The sequence below is a fragment of the Tuber melanosporum genome (genome assembly GCF_000151645.1).
Source record: "Tuber melanosporum whole genome shotgun sequence assembly, scaffold_87, strain Mel28".
Classification (NCBI taxonomy): Eukaryota; Fungi; Ascomycota; class Pezizomycetes; order Pezizales; family Tuberaceae; genus Tuber; species Tuber melanosporum.
Window position 1 is genome coordinate 48006 of NW_003299136.1, and position 14226 is coordinate 62231.

At 48.8% G+C, this 14226-nt stretch overlaps 1 protein-coding gene; it reads left to right on the forward strand.

Moving 5' to 3' along the window:
- Positions 1 to 3285: 3285 nt before the first annotated feature.
- On the forward strand, positions 3286 to 5798 carry GSTUM_00011525001 (uncharacterized protein; the record flags this gene model as incomplete). XM_002841959.2 has 1 exon in its annotated part: positions 3286 to 5798. One exon carries the CDS (start codon positions 3286 to 3288, stop codon positions 5092 to 5094), a length of 1809 nt encoding a protein of 602 aa, XP_002842005.1. The 3' UTR covers positions 5095 to 5798.
- Between the last annotated feature and the right edge of the window lie 8428 nt (positions 5799 to 14226).

Genomic DNA, 14226 nt, shown 5'->3' on the forward strand with positions numbered 1-14226 from the left:
AGAGAGACTACATGTCCGTGGCTGTCTGGCCAATTTTGATCTTCATGACCTTGTAACCCAACCTGTGAGCAACACCGGGGCCAGACCCCAAAAATGCGAGGCTGAGAAAAAGCAGAGCTGATGGATTGTTAACGAGCAGTGGGCGAACGAGAGAGGACAGCAAGCAGCCACAATCACGAAAGCCCACCAGAAGGACTTCCGAAAGCCCATCCTCTTCCCTCTTCAACTACTACTAACTGACAACTACTTACACTGCCAACGCCTTTTGCCAGGAGATCGGCCTCTATTTTTGAGAAAGAAAAAAAAGAGAGAGGGAGAGAAAGAGGATTATCATCAGAAATTATCACGACAACAAAAAAAAACTTACGTCCACCCCTTTCTGCCCAAGGAATTCGTTTCCTTTCCTACCGGTACCCACCCACCACCAGCTTTCCCTTCCAACCCCCCCCTCCCTTCAGAATCCTACCGGTAACTCCAACGCGAGACCTTTCCCGTAACTTCAGTTGTCGTTGAGAGAATTGTCCAAGGGGGTCCTTTCTACGGTCGCGATTGAATCAATCCATCTCTCCCACCATCCACTGGCACCATCCACTTTTCCCCCTCCACTATCCACAATCCCATCCGCACTCCCCGCAGGCGGAGCCACCACAGTTCGAGTTCACGCCTTCCATCACTTATCGCCTCAACAACCCCGGATCAGACAACCACATTGCGAGAGGGAAAAAAATATAAAACGTGCGCTCATAATTGAAAAGCTTAAAGGGAGAGCTGGACTAGAAGGGGGAACGGAAGAAGGGGAAGAAGAAAAATCCAAGGGGAATTTTTTTTCCTTCTCGTTCATAACTCTCGAAAGAAGAAAAAAAAAACATTTTATTTGTTTTTCTCCTTGAACTCGACGAGCGCTCATTAAGGGAATCACTCTTTGTATACCGTGCTTTTGATCTCTGTTGTCGCCTTGATCTGCCGACTATTCCGACCGTGGTCGCGACAACCACTCGTTGTTCTTGGTCGAGTTGCGAGCCGGAGAATGCTCTACCAGCCATATTCTTACATCCCACGATAGCACAGCGAGAGCAACCGCATTACGGCGACAGCGGAAGCAGCAACAATAACAGCAGCAGCGACTAAACCAACTATTTACAATTCCAATCGAGAAACCCAACAAACTTAACTTGTGAAAACTTCGAAGGGGGAAAAGGAAAAAGGAATTGGTTGATTGGTTCACAGCCGTTATTGCTTTTTATTTCCTTTTTTTTTACTACTTGACTTTTTGAAAAGAGGGAAAGGAGAGGATAGGGAAAAAAAGAGTCATCATAGAAATCTAGGGAAGGAAGGAGAGTGAGGAGAGTGAGAGTGGAGAGAGGAGGAAGGAAAAAACAAAAAAACGGTAAGTGCATTTGCATTCCTGCGTTATTCAGCTCTACTGCATTCAGCCCCTCTTCCTCCCTGCTCTGCCCTTTTTTTTTGTAGGGGGGTATATTGAAGAGAGAAGCTGGAGAGAGTGAGAGCAGAGTGAGAGTGAGGTGGTTAGAGGTCGAAGCTGGGTCAAAAAGTACTCGAGTACATACGACACATGCAGCTTTTTGGTCTGCCGCTGCTGCGCCTCACCTCTTTAACTGCCTTTATTATTATTATTATTATTATTATTATTATTATTATTGCCATTCAATTTCCAATCAGCATGAACTGGTTCCTCGATTTGGCGACAAATTCTTCACACTTGCCATTCTGTCTGTTTATATGCCAATTCTTATATGTTTCGATTTTTGATTTTTTTTGATTTTTTTTTTAATTTTTTTTTTCCGTCAAATTTTTGTTATCATTACCGGTATTGTTTTGGCATGGTACCTGGCAGAATTTCTGTTGTGCCCTTTTTTGGTTCTTCTAATCATTCTGCCTTACCGGACCATCATTACTCGTTTCTTCCACTACGCCCCTCCCCCTTTCATTATTTTCTCTTACCCTGCAGTGTTCTTCTGTATCATTTGCTCATACGAATCGGTTGCTTTTTTCCCCGGCCCTGTGGATGTGGATGTGGATGATGATGATGATGGATGATGAGGCTGACCCTACTATTGTCTCGTTTCCCCTCTACCAGATACTACCAGCCGTACTGTTTCCCCCACCCCTTTTTTTATTTCACTGGAAAGAAAAATAAAATAAAACCATTAGGTTCTATTTTGCTTGGCCTCCAGGCTGCAATATACCCCATCTCCTTCGAGACAATACGAAACACGGCAATTCTAAAGGAGAAACCTTTTTCCTTTAGAATTTTTTTTTGTGTCGTTGCCTGCCTACCGAAACTCGTGATCAATACCAGCTGAATATCATATCGTCAAGAGCAACCCGGAATTATTCCTTATCTGGGTTTCTTCTCACACCCCCCCCGCGCAACTATCTCGACCACTGAGAATCGTTCGGCTCATCCATCCATCTTATCTTGGCATCGTTTTGGGGATTAAGTGACAGTTCCCGGCGAATACAAAAGAAAAGAAAGAAAGGAATAGAGGGGGAAGAAAAGGCTGAGGCGTGATCCGTCTGTATATCTTTGGCGGGGAGAAGAAAAAAAAGGTAGTTACCTTACTTTCCTTTTCGGAGGGTTTTCTCTGTTTTGCTTTTCGGCCCGAAAGGCTAATAATAACCAGCGAACCAGGGACCGGATCTTTCCTTCCCAACCTTGAGACTCAACATTCGATTCAACGGGGCAACGGTTGGAAAGGAAGAAAGTCCCAAACATTCACCCATTATTCATAACGGGGAGCCTTGTAATTCAACTGATATAATCCTTTTCTTTTTCTTTTTCCTTTCTTTTTTCTGCCATTGTTTTCATTCTCCCTAGGGATTTAGTTCGTTTCTTTTCGGCTTTTCATTTCGACTGGTTAGGACTAGACTACAGACAACCGGAGCGTCTGTCTTGGTGGTTACTCAAGGGACCACTCCGTGGTACTGTACGGGGTAACACGCTTTATAGGGCTGTCGTTCGGCCGACAGGTTGTACTAAGAAAATACATTATATATTGGTAGGTACGATCTGAACCCGCTTATTCTTAGTTCCTCTCCTGAACGATCTACATTGCTCCTACGCCTTTATTTCTTATTTACTTTTCCTTCTTACCTTATTCTTATTCTTATCCTGGCGGGCTGGCTCCGGGGGACCCTTCCTCAGCGAACATTGCTTGATCCAACATACTTTCTTTTTCCCAAACCTCTTCTGCCTTGCTTTTTTATCTTACGCAAACTAATCCATTCGATCCAAGGGAAAACGGGCTACACAATACTCTTGTTATGGCATCCCAATTTTCAGGCACGAACGGGACCGATATTAAAACCTCCGCTGCTCCCGCCGGATCATCAAAAACCCTACCACCATTATCCACAAAATCCCCAACCCTAACGCCTCAAGGACAACTCACTGGAGCAGCAATATTAAACCGACAACGAAGCACCTCACCAAAGACCATGTCAACGGAACACAAGAACACTCCCACCACAACCACCACCACCCCCGCCGCCAACGAACTGCCAAAACAGTCGCCGAATCCCGCAGCACTTCTAACTGCTGGTTTTGGGATGAGTGCTCCCACGGATGTACCTAAGGAGGAGCCTACTCCCTCCCGGGAACTAGGCAGTCTACCCGGCGTTGCGGCAGCAGCTGCAGCAATGGAAGAGCGCGAGTCCCCGACAGCAACCACTATGTCAGGAACAGACAGTGCGGGTCTTACTACAGCAGCACCACCACAGGTCACTACCCCACTTTTGCTACAAGAGCAGTACCCACCACTCCAACCTCAACCTCCTCCACAAACCCAGACGCAGCAACCGCGGGATCAAAAAGACACGGGCACTCCCGGAACCTCACAATACGGCCATAATCCGACCACGCCGGTAACCCCCTTCAGCCCCTCCGGCTCCAGCGCTGGTGCCCGGGGAAAGCATACCTGTTCACATTGCCTGAAGACGTTCACGCGCCACCACAATCTCAAATCACACCTGCTCACACACGCTCACGAGAAGCCATACCTGTGTACAACCTGCCAAGCGCGTTTCCGCCGCCTGCACGATCTAAAGCGGCATTCGAAGCTTCATACCGGCGAGCGACCGCACGTGTGCAACAAATGTGGGCGGAGGTTCGCCCGTGGGGATGCGTTGGCGAGACATGCCAGGGGTGAAGGCGGATGCGCGGGGAGGAGAGGGAGTATGAGTGGGTTGAATGAGGATGGGAGTATGGGCGTTGGTGGGGAGCGTGAAGATGACATTGGTGATTTGGAGGGCTTGATGGATGATCCGGATGGGGATGTTATGATGGATGATGTTGGGTCTCCTGCCGGGACGGGCGGTAATGCGGCCGCAGGGGGAGGAAGACGCAGACAGTCACTACCCTCCCTCCGCACAGATCTACCAAATACCCCTATGACTCCCGCGAGCGCATATACCACCGCTGCGACACCTCTGAACCCGAACAGCAGCACATCGACTGCCTCCTCTTCAGCAACTCTAACAGGCCGCCACCCCCATCACCTTCACCACCACCACCCACACCATCATCCGCACCACAACACGTACCCGCCGCCTAGCGCCCGCTCTTTAGCTGCCGTCTCGGCAACTACAAATCCCCAATCAGCTACGTCCACTACTTCATCCTCAACCCCCGGCCAAACCGCACTCTCGGCATCAGCCCCCAGCCCCCCACTCTTTTCTTCTGGCATCTCTTTCAACAGGACTCCCGCTCCCGTCACAACTCCTACCCCTTCTTCAGCCACTGCCGCTCCCACCACCACCGCCGCTACCGCCACCAGCAACACGGTGCTCTCCCCAGCAGGCGTACTCACCGATTCTCCAGGAGCAGTAAGCCCCGGAATGACACGTGAGCGCACGCCAAGCTTTACTAGTTCGGGAGGTTTCCTGTCGCCGCCGGGACCGGTCATGGCGAGTTCTGGTGCAGCAGGCGGGAGGACAAGCGGGACAGGGACGGCAGGCGGAGGTGTGGGGAGCAGTAATGTTTTTGCGTCGGGGATGGACGGTGTGTGGGCTTATATCCGTACTTTGGAAGATAGGATCCGGGTGTTGGAGGAGAGGGCTGGAAGTAGAGAATAGGCACGTGAATATGCGGGCATGCGGGGTGATAAGGGAAGGGATAAAAGTGACTTTTTTTACATTATTTTCTTTTTACATTTTATTTTTTTACTTTACTTCGGTCTGGATGGATCGGTGGATCGATGGATCCTTTTCTCCTTCCCGTTTTCTATTTCTTCGGTTTCGAAAGTAGTTTTGTTTCGACCTCTTTTCTCTTTACTTGTTATTTTGTCTTGTTTGTTGTTTGTTTGGATATAGTTAGTCTCCCTCTCCTAACCCTTCATCTCTCCCTCTCCATGAACGATTCACGATAACTGACTGATTTACTGGTTGATTGACGCACGGAAGACTTCTACTACTGTTATTTATCACCGTTTGTACTTAGTTACTGACGCAGCGTATGGAAGTTTTTTTTGGGGGGGGTTCGATCCCTATGGTTTTTTTTTTTCCTTGGTTGGTGGTGGTAGTTAGGTTGTCGTATGAATACTGAGTTTTACTATTATGGATGCGAGAACGAGGGATTGGGGGGTGGGGAGGGGGAGCTGTGTATGCTAAAGAAAAGGAAAGTTCAAGGCAAGTGGTGGCTTTGATATTCTGTCGTTTGTTGTGGTCCGAAAGGGTTGGAGACTATGGAAGCACCTGCATTCCTGCTTCAGTTGTGGGTTCGGCGCAGGATTGGCTTTTCTTGTATATTACTGGTACATCAAACCGAGCTTTCCTTCGTTCGTTCAAAGTTAGCCTTCAACTTTAGTTACCGGTGGTGGTGCAGCACACGCTACGACACTCATCAGGCGACCAGACATGGCCACTACATTACTCGAGTATAGTATATACTACCCCACACAACAATCACCGGACCCCTCTCCTCGCTCGAGCCTCACCGTTTTTTTTTTTCTCTCCGGCACTGTGGCGCCCTTGCGCACGCCCTCCGCCCGCCCGCCTCTCCCGCCCGCCACATTATTTAGGCAAGCATGCGCACCACATTCCAAGGACAGAACGTCAAGCAAAGCCCTGCCGAGAGATCTATCCCCCGACCCACTTCCATCCACCTTTCTAAATATATCATTAATATATATCAAAATCTTATAATAGTATCATACCCCCCACCCCACACCAAAGATCCGCACACCCACTTTCCTCCTCCGACTTTCCTCCTATTGCGCAGTGCCGCGCTATGCTGCGCTGTGCCCTTCGGCTCAGCCCCCTAATAAGGACGTTCCTGCATGTTGTCATTTAAGCTTGAAATAACGATGTGTCTACTCGCTTATGGGGGGGTGTCTCAGGGGGAGAGTTTCCGGGATGGTGAGAACATAAAGTGTCACTCGGGGGTGCCTAGTTAACCATCGGAGCTAACCAACTAACCAACTAACCAACTGACCAGCTAAGATCTGGTCTGGGGGTGGGGGAGTGAATATCAGCTGGATGGAGGGAAGGAGGTAACGAACGAATGGAGTTTTTTTTTTTTGCTCGGTCGGTTACCGGTGTCATACTGTATCATACCCGAGTATAGTACGGTAGGTTGTCTGTCGGCTATGCTTCGGATTTTATGGTGTGGGAGAGTTTTATATATCAGTCTACTCGTACTTTATCATGGCCTATTTTTTCTTTCCACCCCCCACGGATGTTCTGCCGGTAGGTGTTTTGCCCTGCTGGAGCGTGAGGGGGGAGGGAGCTGAGAGGAAATATTTAGCTGTTCTTCCTGGTTATGATACTGTATGTATGTTATGGGTGCTCTCTGTCTTGACTTTTTTTTTTTTTTTTTTTTTTGTGGGTGGGTTAGAGTAACATTTCTGGATTAACCTTCTTCGCACTTCTCATCGTCAACTTTTTCTTTTCTTTCTTTTTTCCCCTCTTGACAGGTCCGATCTGAAGGGGGCTGGGTTGTCGTTATAGTAGCCGGAGAACTCGAGCCGGGATACTGTACTATACGGTTCATGGTATGTACTCTAATGTCGAAGCGTTTTTAGAAAGACTGCTATTGCATACCACCAAAAATTGGCCTTCCCGCCCAGACCCGGGCGGTATGAAATAAGAGTTCTTTTTAAAAACGCTTCGACATTACGAGTATGTATGTATGTATGTATGTACGTATGTATGTAACATCTGGAGCTCCCAATACCACCTACACGCTAAGCACAGCACAGCACAGCATGAATGCCTTATCCTCACGGATGTACGTGTACTGTAGGCAGATTTGCCACCCACCGTCTTCGGCGTAAAAAGTGCTATGATAACTGTGTGAGAAATGATACCGGTATAGTAATTCTACTTGTTAAAATTGCTTGCTTTCAATTGTATCACCCTTCCCCCCACTCTTGAGTTCTCTCTCTCTCTCTCTCTCTGGCTTTTAATTTACAGCAATGATGTAGTTTCTCAAGCAAGATCTTTTTGGTGCAATTCTCCCCTTTTTACCATTCCCACGCTCCCCGATCACTCATCTTGCATGCGAGATACACTCCGACACCGCAAGCAGGCAGGCAGGCGGGCAGGCAGGCAGATTCAACCCAACGACCTGGTCCCATCCGATAAAGTTGACGGAAGCCAGGCACCAATATCCTCACCACCAGCACCCCTTCCACCCTGCGGTACAATCTCCGAGGAAACAAATCTCACTGGCTCACGCGTTATACGATAACCCGCATGCTGCTGAAAACCCAGAGTACCCGGCCACCCGGATTCCGAAAACCCGACCACACAAATAATTCTCCACACACAAAAGGCCAATAAGGGAAACCACCGCACAGTCAGCGTGGTGATGCGGGAAAACGCTGGGGCAGGTGAGTAAGTGCAGTTCTCAGGTCTCGGAGGCTCTCCGAGAGGGGAGGAAGGGGGCTCGGCGGCCCGTGTTCGTTGTCCTTTATTTTGTCAAACTCAGCTGATGGATCGGTGGATTCGCCACGCTTTGTTGGGTGTGGTAGCCTTTTGTGGCGGATGGATGGAGGATGGCTCAACTTGGTTAGACACGCTAAATCGGCACTTTTCATGGGATATCACTCGGAATTTGGAATGGGAGATTAGGTGGTTGGGTGTGGATTTGTGTGCGGGGCTCCAATCCAAGTGCCTCACTGGGTGGATGGATGGATGGATGGATGTGGTGGGGGGGGGCTGGGGGATTTGTGTGGTGGGTGGGCGGGGTGGTGTGTCAGCGGTGAGTTTGTGGTACAGGACAAAAGGTCCATCGGGTAACTTGGGTTCTGTGCCGAGGGTTTTTGTAGTGTATGGGTTGGATCATTTGGATATGGGCTGCGATGGGTGCTGGGTTGTTATGGATTTCACTTCCCGTTATGATACCGCTGCAAGCCCGGGGTATCATATGTGATGTCGGGAACTTGGTGGAGGGCAAGTTATGGTGAAGGCTATCGGTAGGTTGGGTTAGGTTAGATTAAGGGGGATCATGCGTGAGAATGAGAGCGTCCAAAAACCACCAGATATGTTGGCAGGCCGAGTGATGGATGGTGGTGTTCCCGCAAGTCGAGTTATCCCTGCCGGGGTGAAGGTGAACTTTCTTTCCGCACGAGTATACTTGGCGGATGTCAGCCAGTAGTATTGCCACCGACCGGTCCAACTGTAAGAGATTGTCATATCGGCTAGTTTGATTACACCCTAGAGGAATATCAGCCACGCCCAGGGCCTGAGAAATGCTCTGCAGAAGAGGTAAACCACTTGAGATACAATTGTGCAATCTCTGCTACGGGAGGATCGGGTTGCCGCCGCTCCCGCTAAGATGGAGGGAGTGGGGGATTCGGAGCTATTGTTACTTCGGGGGATATTGGTGCTGGGGGGAGGGTATACGATGGAAAGTGAAACGACGGAGGAGTGGTTTTTTCCTCTCTCTCCCTTCACTTACATTGACCTGCTGGTTCCCTCATGGCAAGTGAATAGATAGATACATACATACATAAGACCATGTATCATATCCTACCTCCTTGGCACTGTCAGGCGCCTGTGTGGCCACGGCGTAGATTACGGCTAACCTATGATATACGTGTAGTAGGTCCTGATCATGTATTTAAGGGTGCACTTTTTTTCCATAGCTCTAAACAACAACGCCCCTCCCGGCACCTGACGAGAGGAGCCTCCTAATACCAGCATACCGATAAGCGCTTTGGTAAGCTGCTGCCTGGGGATCACTTTATCTCATAGGGTGGCTCAACCAGGCGTCTTCTCGTATTCGGGGCTGGTTAGATAGCTGCGTTGGCGTTCTGTAGCTTCACTTCGTTCGCTTATCCCCTGTTCCTATTTCTCCAATATCATCTTTTATTCTCTCCTCTACCAAGGTAAAGCCTCTCTCCCTCTGATCTAATACGGAGTGCATTACTGCCGAACGTGTGGATGGATGGAATATCCCACTCAGCCAGAATTGTGATTCGTTTGGCTTTGGGTGTTTCGGCTCTGCCCGTATCCACCGGGCCAGTTCAGTGGGTGGTGTGCATTCATTCATTCATTAGCGAGTTCTTTCTTCGGGCCACAGACAACTCGGCCAGACTCGACTCGAAGTAGTAAATGGTCCGGGCTGGTTCGTTCAGCCTTGGCCAGCCCCGCCATGCATGATATAATGTGATTGGAGGCGAAGATACGAGAGAGAGGAAGGAATAAAGAAGGAAGGAAATTGAGTGAGTGAAATTCCCACCCGACGAGTGTTGATAGAGGATCGAAGTGGGATTCATACGATGTGCACATTGTTAATTTCTCCCCATTCTTCGCTGTCAGCGGGGTAGGAATAAATAGGTAAAATAACCCAGTATAATTCGGCGGTACTGAATATATTGCCGGTTTCTTTTAATACCTGCCACACCCATCCAACTGCAGAACCGGCTATTCCTGAATCCCCCAATCTCAAACAAGCAAATACCCAAACCAGCACAATCCAATCCACAACCTCCCGACCGAGGAAGCCCCTCCCTCCAAAAAAGAAACGAAAAGCGCATGTATAACATGTTTTACCGATATCGTATTCCGCGGAACAGAGAACTATATGCAGTCTTAGGCAATACGGTAGGTTAAAGTTTAGTCCGGGTCATGTTGGAGGCCAAAATTCGGGCGTATGGCTCGCTCCTCCCGTCGTGGGATATAATATGATACGTTAATTCTAAACGCCGGCCATACTACCGGATCTGGGCCGATTAGGATTTCCAAACAGTTCACTTACTGCTCATCCACCTGCCTCCACGGCCTACTCCATCGTATAACGAGCAATGCGGTAACCCGAGAATATCACACAAAGCCATGCACTCAATCGTCCTATCACACCTCACATAATTGTACCCAGATGTCAGTAAAAACAACCCACCTCCACGAATATTCACAAGAAACCGGCGGAAACAATTTTCTCCCCACGATATATCCGGAGGTATACTTGAGTGGCTGAAACAACCGTGGCTCGATACGATATGCAGCCGCCCCTCAGCCGTATGTGGAGTGGGTGAGCAAGTATCGTAGCACTTCCGCATATAAGAGTCTAATTAATCATGTGACGTGAGGTTTATTTCTAAAGCGATAGGGCATTCTCATACTCCACGTATCATGCTGGAGGAAACCTCTGTTGCGAGACACTGCGGCTGTTGGCCGTGCTTATTTGTGTGGGTGGCTTGATGTCAGCAGCGAATGAGGGAGGAGTGGCAATGACGGCGATCGAATAACCGGGTGCGGGGAATATGCGGAGATTGTGCATCGCATATTGTGTTGTTGTCCAAGCAAAGTGATTGCCCTATGTGGACTCTTGATGCCTCGGCAGATGGAGAAGGGAGGGGTTGAAACTGGCCATGCGATTCAGACAAAGAAGTGATGCGAGTGATTTCTTGTGAAACAGGTTACAGGCTTACTATGACACTCACAGAGAGCGTTGGGCTCCGGCTGGCGTCCGCCAGGCCACCACGCACCTTTTCTTAATAATTAAAAATCCCGTGTGAAGGGTGCCCAAAGGGTTCATAATTTGAAGAGAATTGTGTTCCCAATCACCCATCCAAGCATCGTGCTCGCGTGAGTGTGACGCGGCCCTACTTCAAATGATAAAATTATCGGACAAGTTCGGCGGAGGCTTGGGGTTCGCCGCGATTACCACGGTTTTGAATGGATCTTGTTCCGTTGGTAACTGTTCCGCTAGTATTCTTGAGAAAATATGGCAAGTGGACGAGGTGATGGTAGGTGTGGCGGCCATCCTCACAAGGCGTGTTAGCATGATATAAATATCTACACACATATATTCCATACTGGTCGTCAAGTGGCTTACTTGTTCTGGATTGGTATCGCTTATCGGGGAAGGTTTGTTCTCAGATATATCAGGGTTAGTACGCGGATATTTCCGGTGACTTGATTTGTTCCCGTGTGTAGCTAATCGTGTCGGATGAGCAGGAGGATAAACCCACCGAATGCCTTACGGCCTTTGATTCAATAGAGTTCACTAAATGGTTATATATACGGATCTGAATACCCCCCGGGTGGTCGGAATGGATTTCCCCATCGCATCCTATCGGAAGTATTAGCACTTTGAATACTGCTTTGGCCCTCCCCTGCACGGTATATCGTTGGTGGTATGTATATCTGGCAGCCAGTCGTTGACCAACTGCAAGTAGCAAATATTATTTTCTTTTCAGATGTTCCTGGGGGCTATCTTGGATTGCTAACTGTTGGGAAATTGCCTGCGCTAGACTATCACCCCTGGTCTCCGAATATCATTGCTGTTATCCGTTAGCCCAGGAAAAAGGTAAAAAGTCCAAATCTGCCAGTATGATAGAATAAGTACATAACTATGACAATAGTTCCCAGGCATCCCTGCTGAGCGGGTGGTTGGTGTAGTGGTTAAGGTGTTGTGGAGCAACTAGCCCTTTTACAATTCATGAGGGTCCGGGTGTTCAATTCTCCTCATCAGTTATCATATTATTCTTGAAATTTCCATTACATGGGATAGGGAAACTAATAAGCCCAGCCCCATAAAGGTTGAGGGGAGGATAGACCTGAGCCTTTCTCCTCCCAGACTCTATATATCATAGCAAGCGTTGTTCGCTTCCTTGTCCCATGTAATGGAAATTTCCCAACTGCAACAGCCAGATCTCTTTAACGAGGGGACAAACTCAATGACATTGTGTATGATATTTTTTTCCATCACCCCACCCAGCTAGAGGATCCCAGAGATAGTCAGACACCAGTAAAATCGATACAGATCCACAAACCCGACCCCATCGCCGCATCGCAAAAACTTGCCTCCACTTTGGTACTTGTAAGCAAGCTCTATCCCCGGTCCCTGCGCTATAAAACCCCAAACCGCCTTGTGCCCCCCTGGCCCCCACCTGACTGGGCAAACGAAACTCAGTACTGAACATCTCTCACAAGGTTTTTTTTTGTGTGCGTGTGTGGTTCAACAGGTACTCGAGTACTGTGAGGTGGAGATAGAAGTCCGAGCACGGGGGTTGGTGTCTAGAATTGAGGTGGGGAGATGCCGGGTCCGTGAACGATCGCCGGACCGTCCACCGGGGTCTGGGCTTTGTTTTTTGGGTTGCGTTTTACGGGTAATCTACCGATGCCTTTTCCCGAGGGAAAGGGTAGGCCAAGCGTGAGAGATCAGGAATCGGAGATAAGTGAGGACTTGTGGGAAATGAGAACTATGGGGAGAGGGGGAGGTACAAATTTGCAGTGGGTAAGGCGAATTTTTGTGTTCTTGTTTTGCCCTCTGCTTGAGACATCAGCACTTATGCCCATGAGAGGTGTCTGTATACAGTGACATGAGTCCCAATATTCCATGCTCAACATACTTCCGTGTCATCGAAGCAATATTGTTAGAAGAGGTGATTGCGCGTCCCCCAAATGTCTATGCCTCTCTTAAGTTACCCTCCTATGGTTGCTTCCGGGTCCTGATATGATACTTGTGTTTCTATTTTCATCCTTCCTCTTGCTTTCTTCCTCTTCTTCGGAACAACAATCAATCAACAACTTCTCCCCCCGTTCTTCATATCCGGTGATACCTCTAACAAATATTTCCAATAGAAAGTAGGTAGCCACCCCGAGTGATCTTCCATGAGTGGGGGGAGTACTACTGCTGCCGAATCACTAATCATTATTAGCTCCCCGGGATTTCATTCGATGTGCGAGATATGCCGTTGCGGCCGCAATTGATGCACTAAGGAGATGTTTATACCAATCGATCCTCCTCCTCCCCCCCACTCCCTCACCATCAGAGTTTCGGTTAGAAGTCTCCCGGAAAAGTTTCAGCCAGCATACGGGTACTCGAGCACTACTGGTAGTCACGGAGTTCGCGGCGTCGGGGCACGAGCATGAGGGGTAGACTACGTTTCGAAGAGAAAGGCCCGGGACTTGAAGTCTGGTACTTGGGTACCGGTACTTGCGCGTATGTTACAAGTAGCGCAATAGCTGTGCAGCTCGGTACGGTACTCGAGTATTGGTACCAGCTCGGGGGCCGCCATGCTCTGGGCTAGTTCTATCATATGGATTCGTGGCCTTTTGGTGATCAATGACTAGTGTGCTATACCCCATGTCCAGGATTGCCGTGCTGGCTCTGGGGGGATGTGCATTCACTATTCGAGTACCGGTACCGTATGGTACAGTATAAGTACTAGTACTGGCTGGCATCCCTGGCATAATAGGAAACCTTATTATATACTCTCCCACAAAGCATACCAAGTTTAGCCGAGAAACGATTAACGTCGCAGGAAGCTTACCAGCCCTCCCGTGTCCCAGTAGGAAGGTATGGATCCCTCCTTCGTCCCTCCATCCCTCAATACTGCGCTCAGTGCAGTGCGATACTCGTGCCATACCGGTACAGTACTTCACCCCCTTCTAATCCCCATCCTGCTGAAACGCGGGGTGCAGAGGTTGTGGGCAGAGCACATGCCATCAAACATTTTTTTCTCCTCACCTCTCGGCTACACTCTAGCCAAGCCTATATGATATATTACCGGTATATCAACCTCAACAACACCAATAACAACATCTTCAAGGATAGCCTATCATGGGTACCAAGGCAGCCCAGTAAATGAAGTTGGCCCTATATAGCCCCTTTCGGATAATCTTCCCCCACCTACGCCAGAATGTCAAGTTAGCCTTCTACTATTTGTACTCGTACCGCCCGAAATGAATTTTGCCTAAAGAGGGTCCAATATTTGGCGGTGGTAGTGGAGATGGTTCGCTTGCGGACCCTTC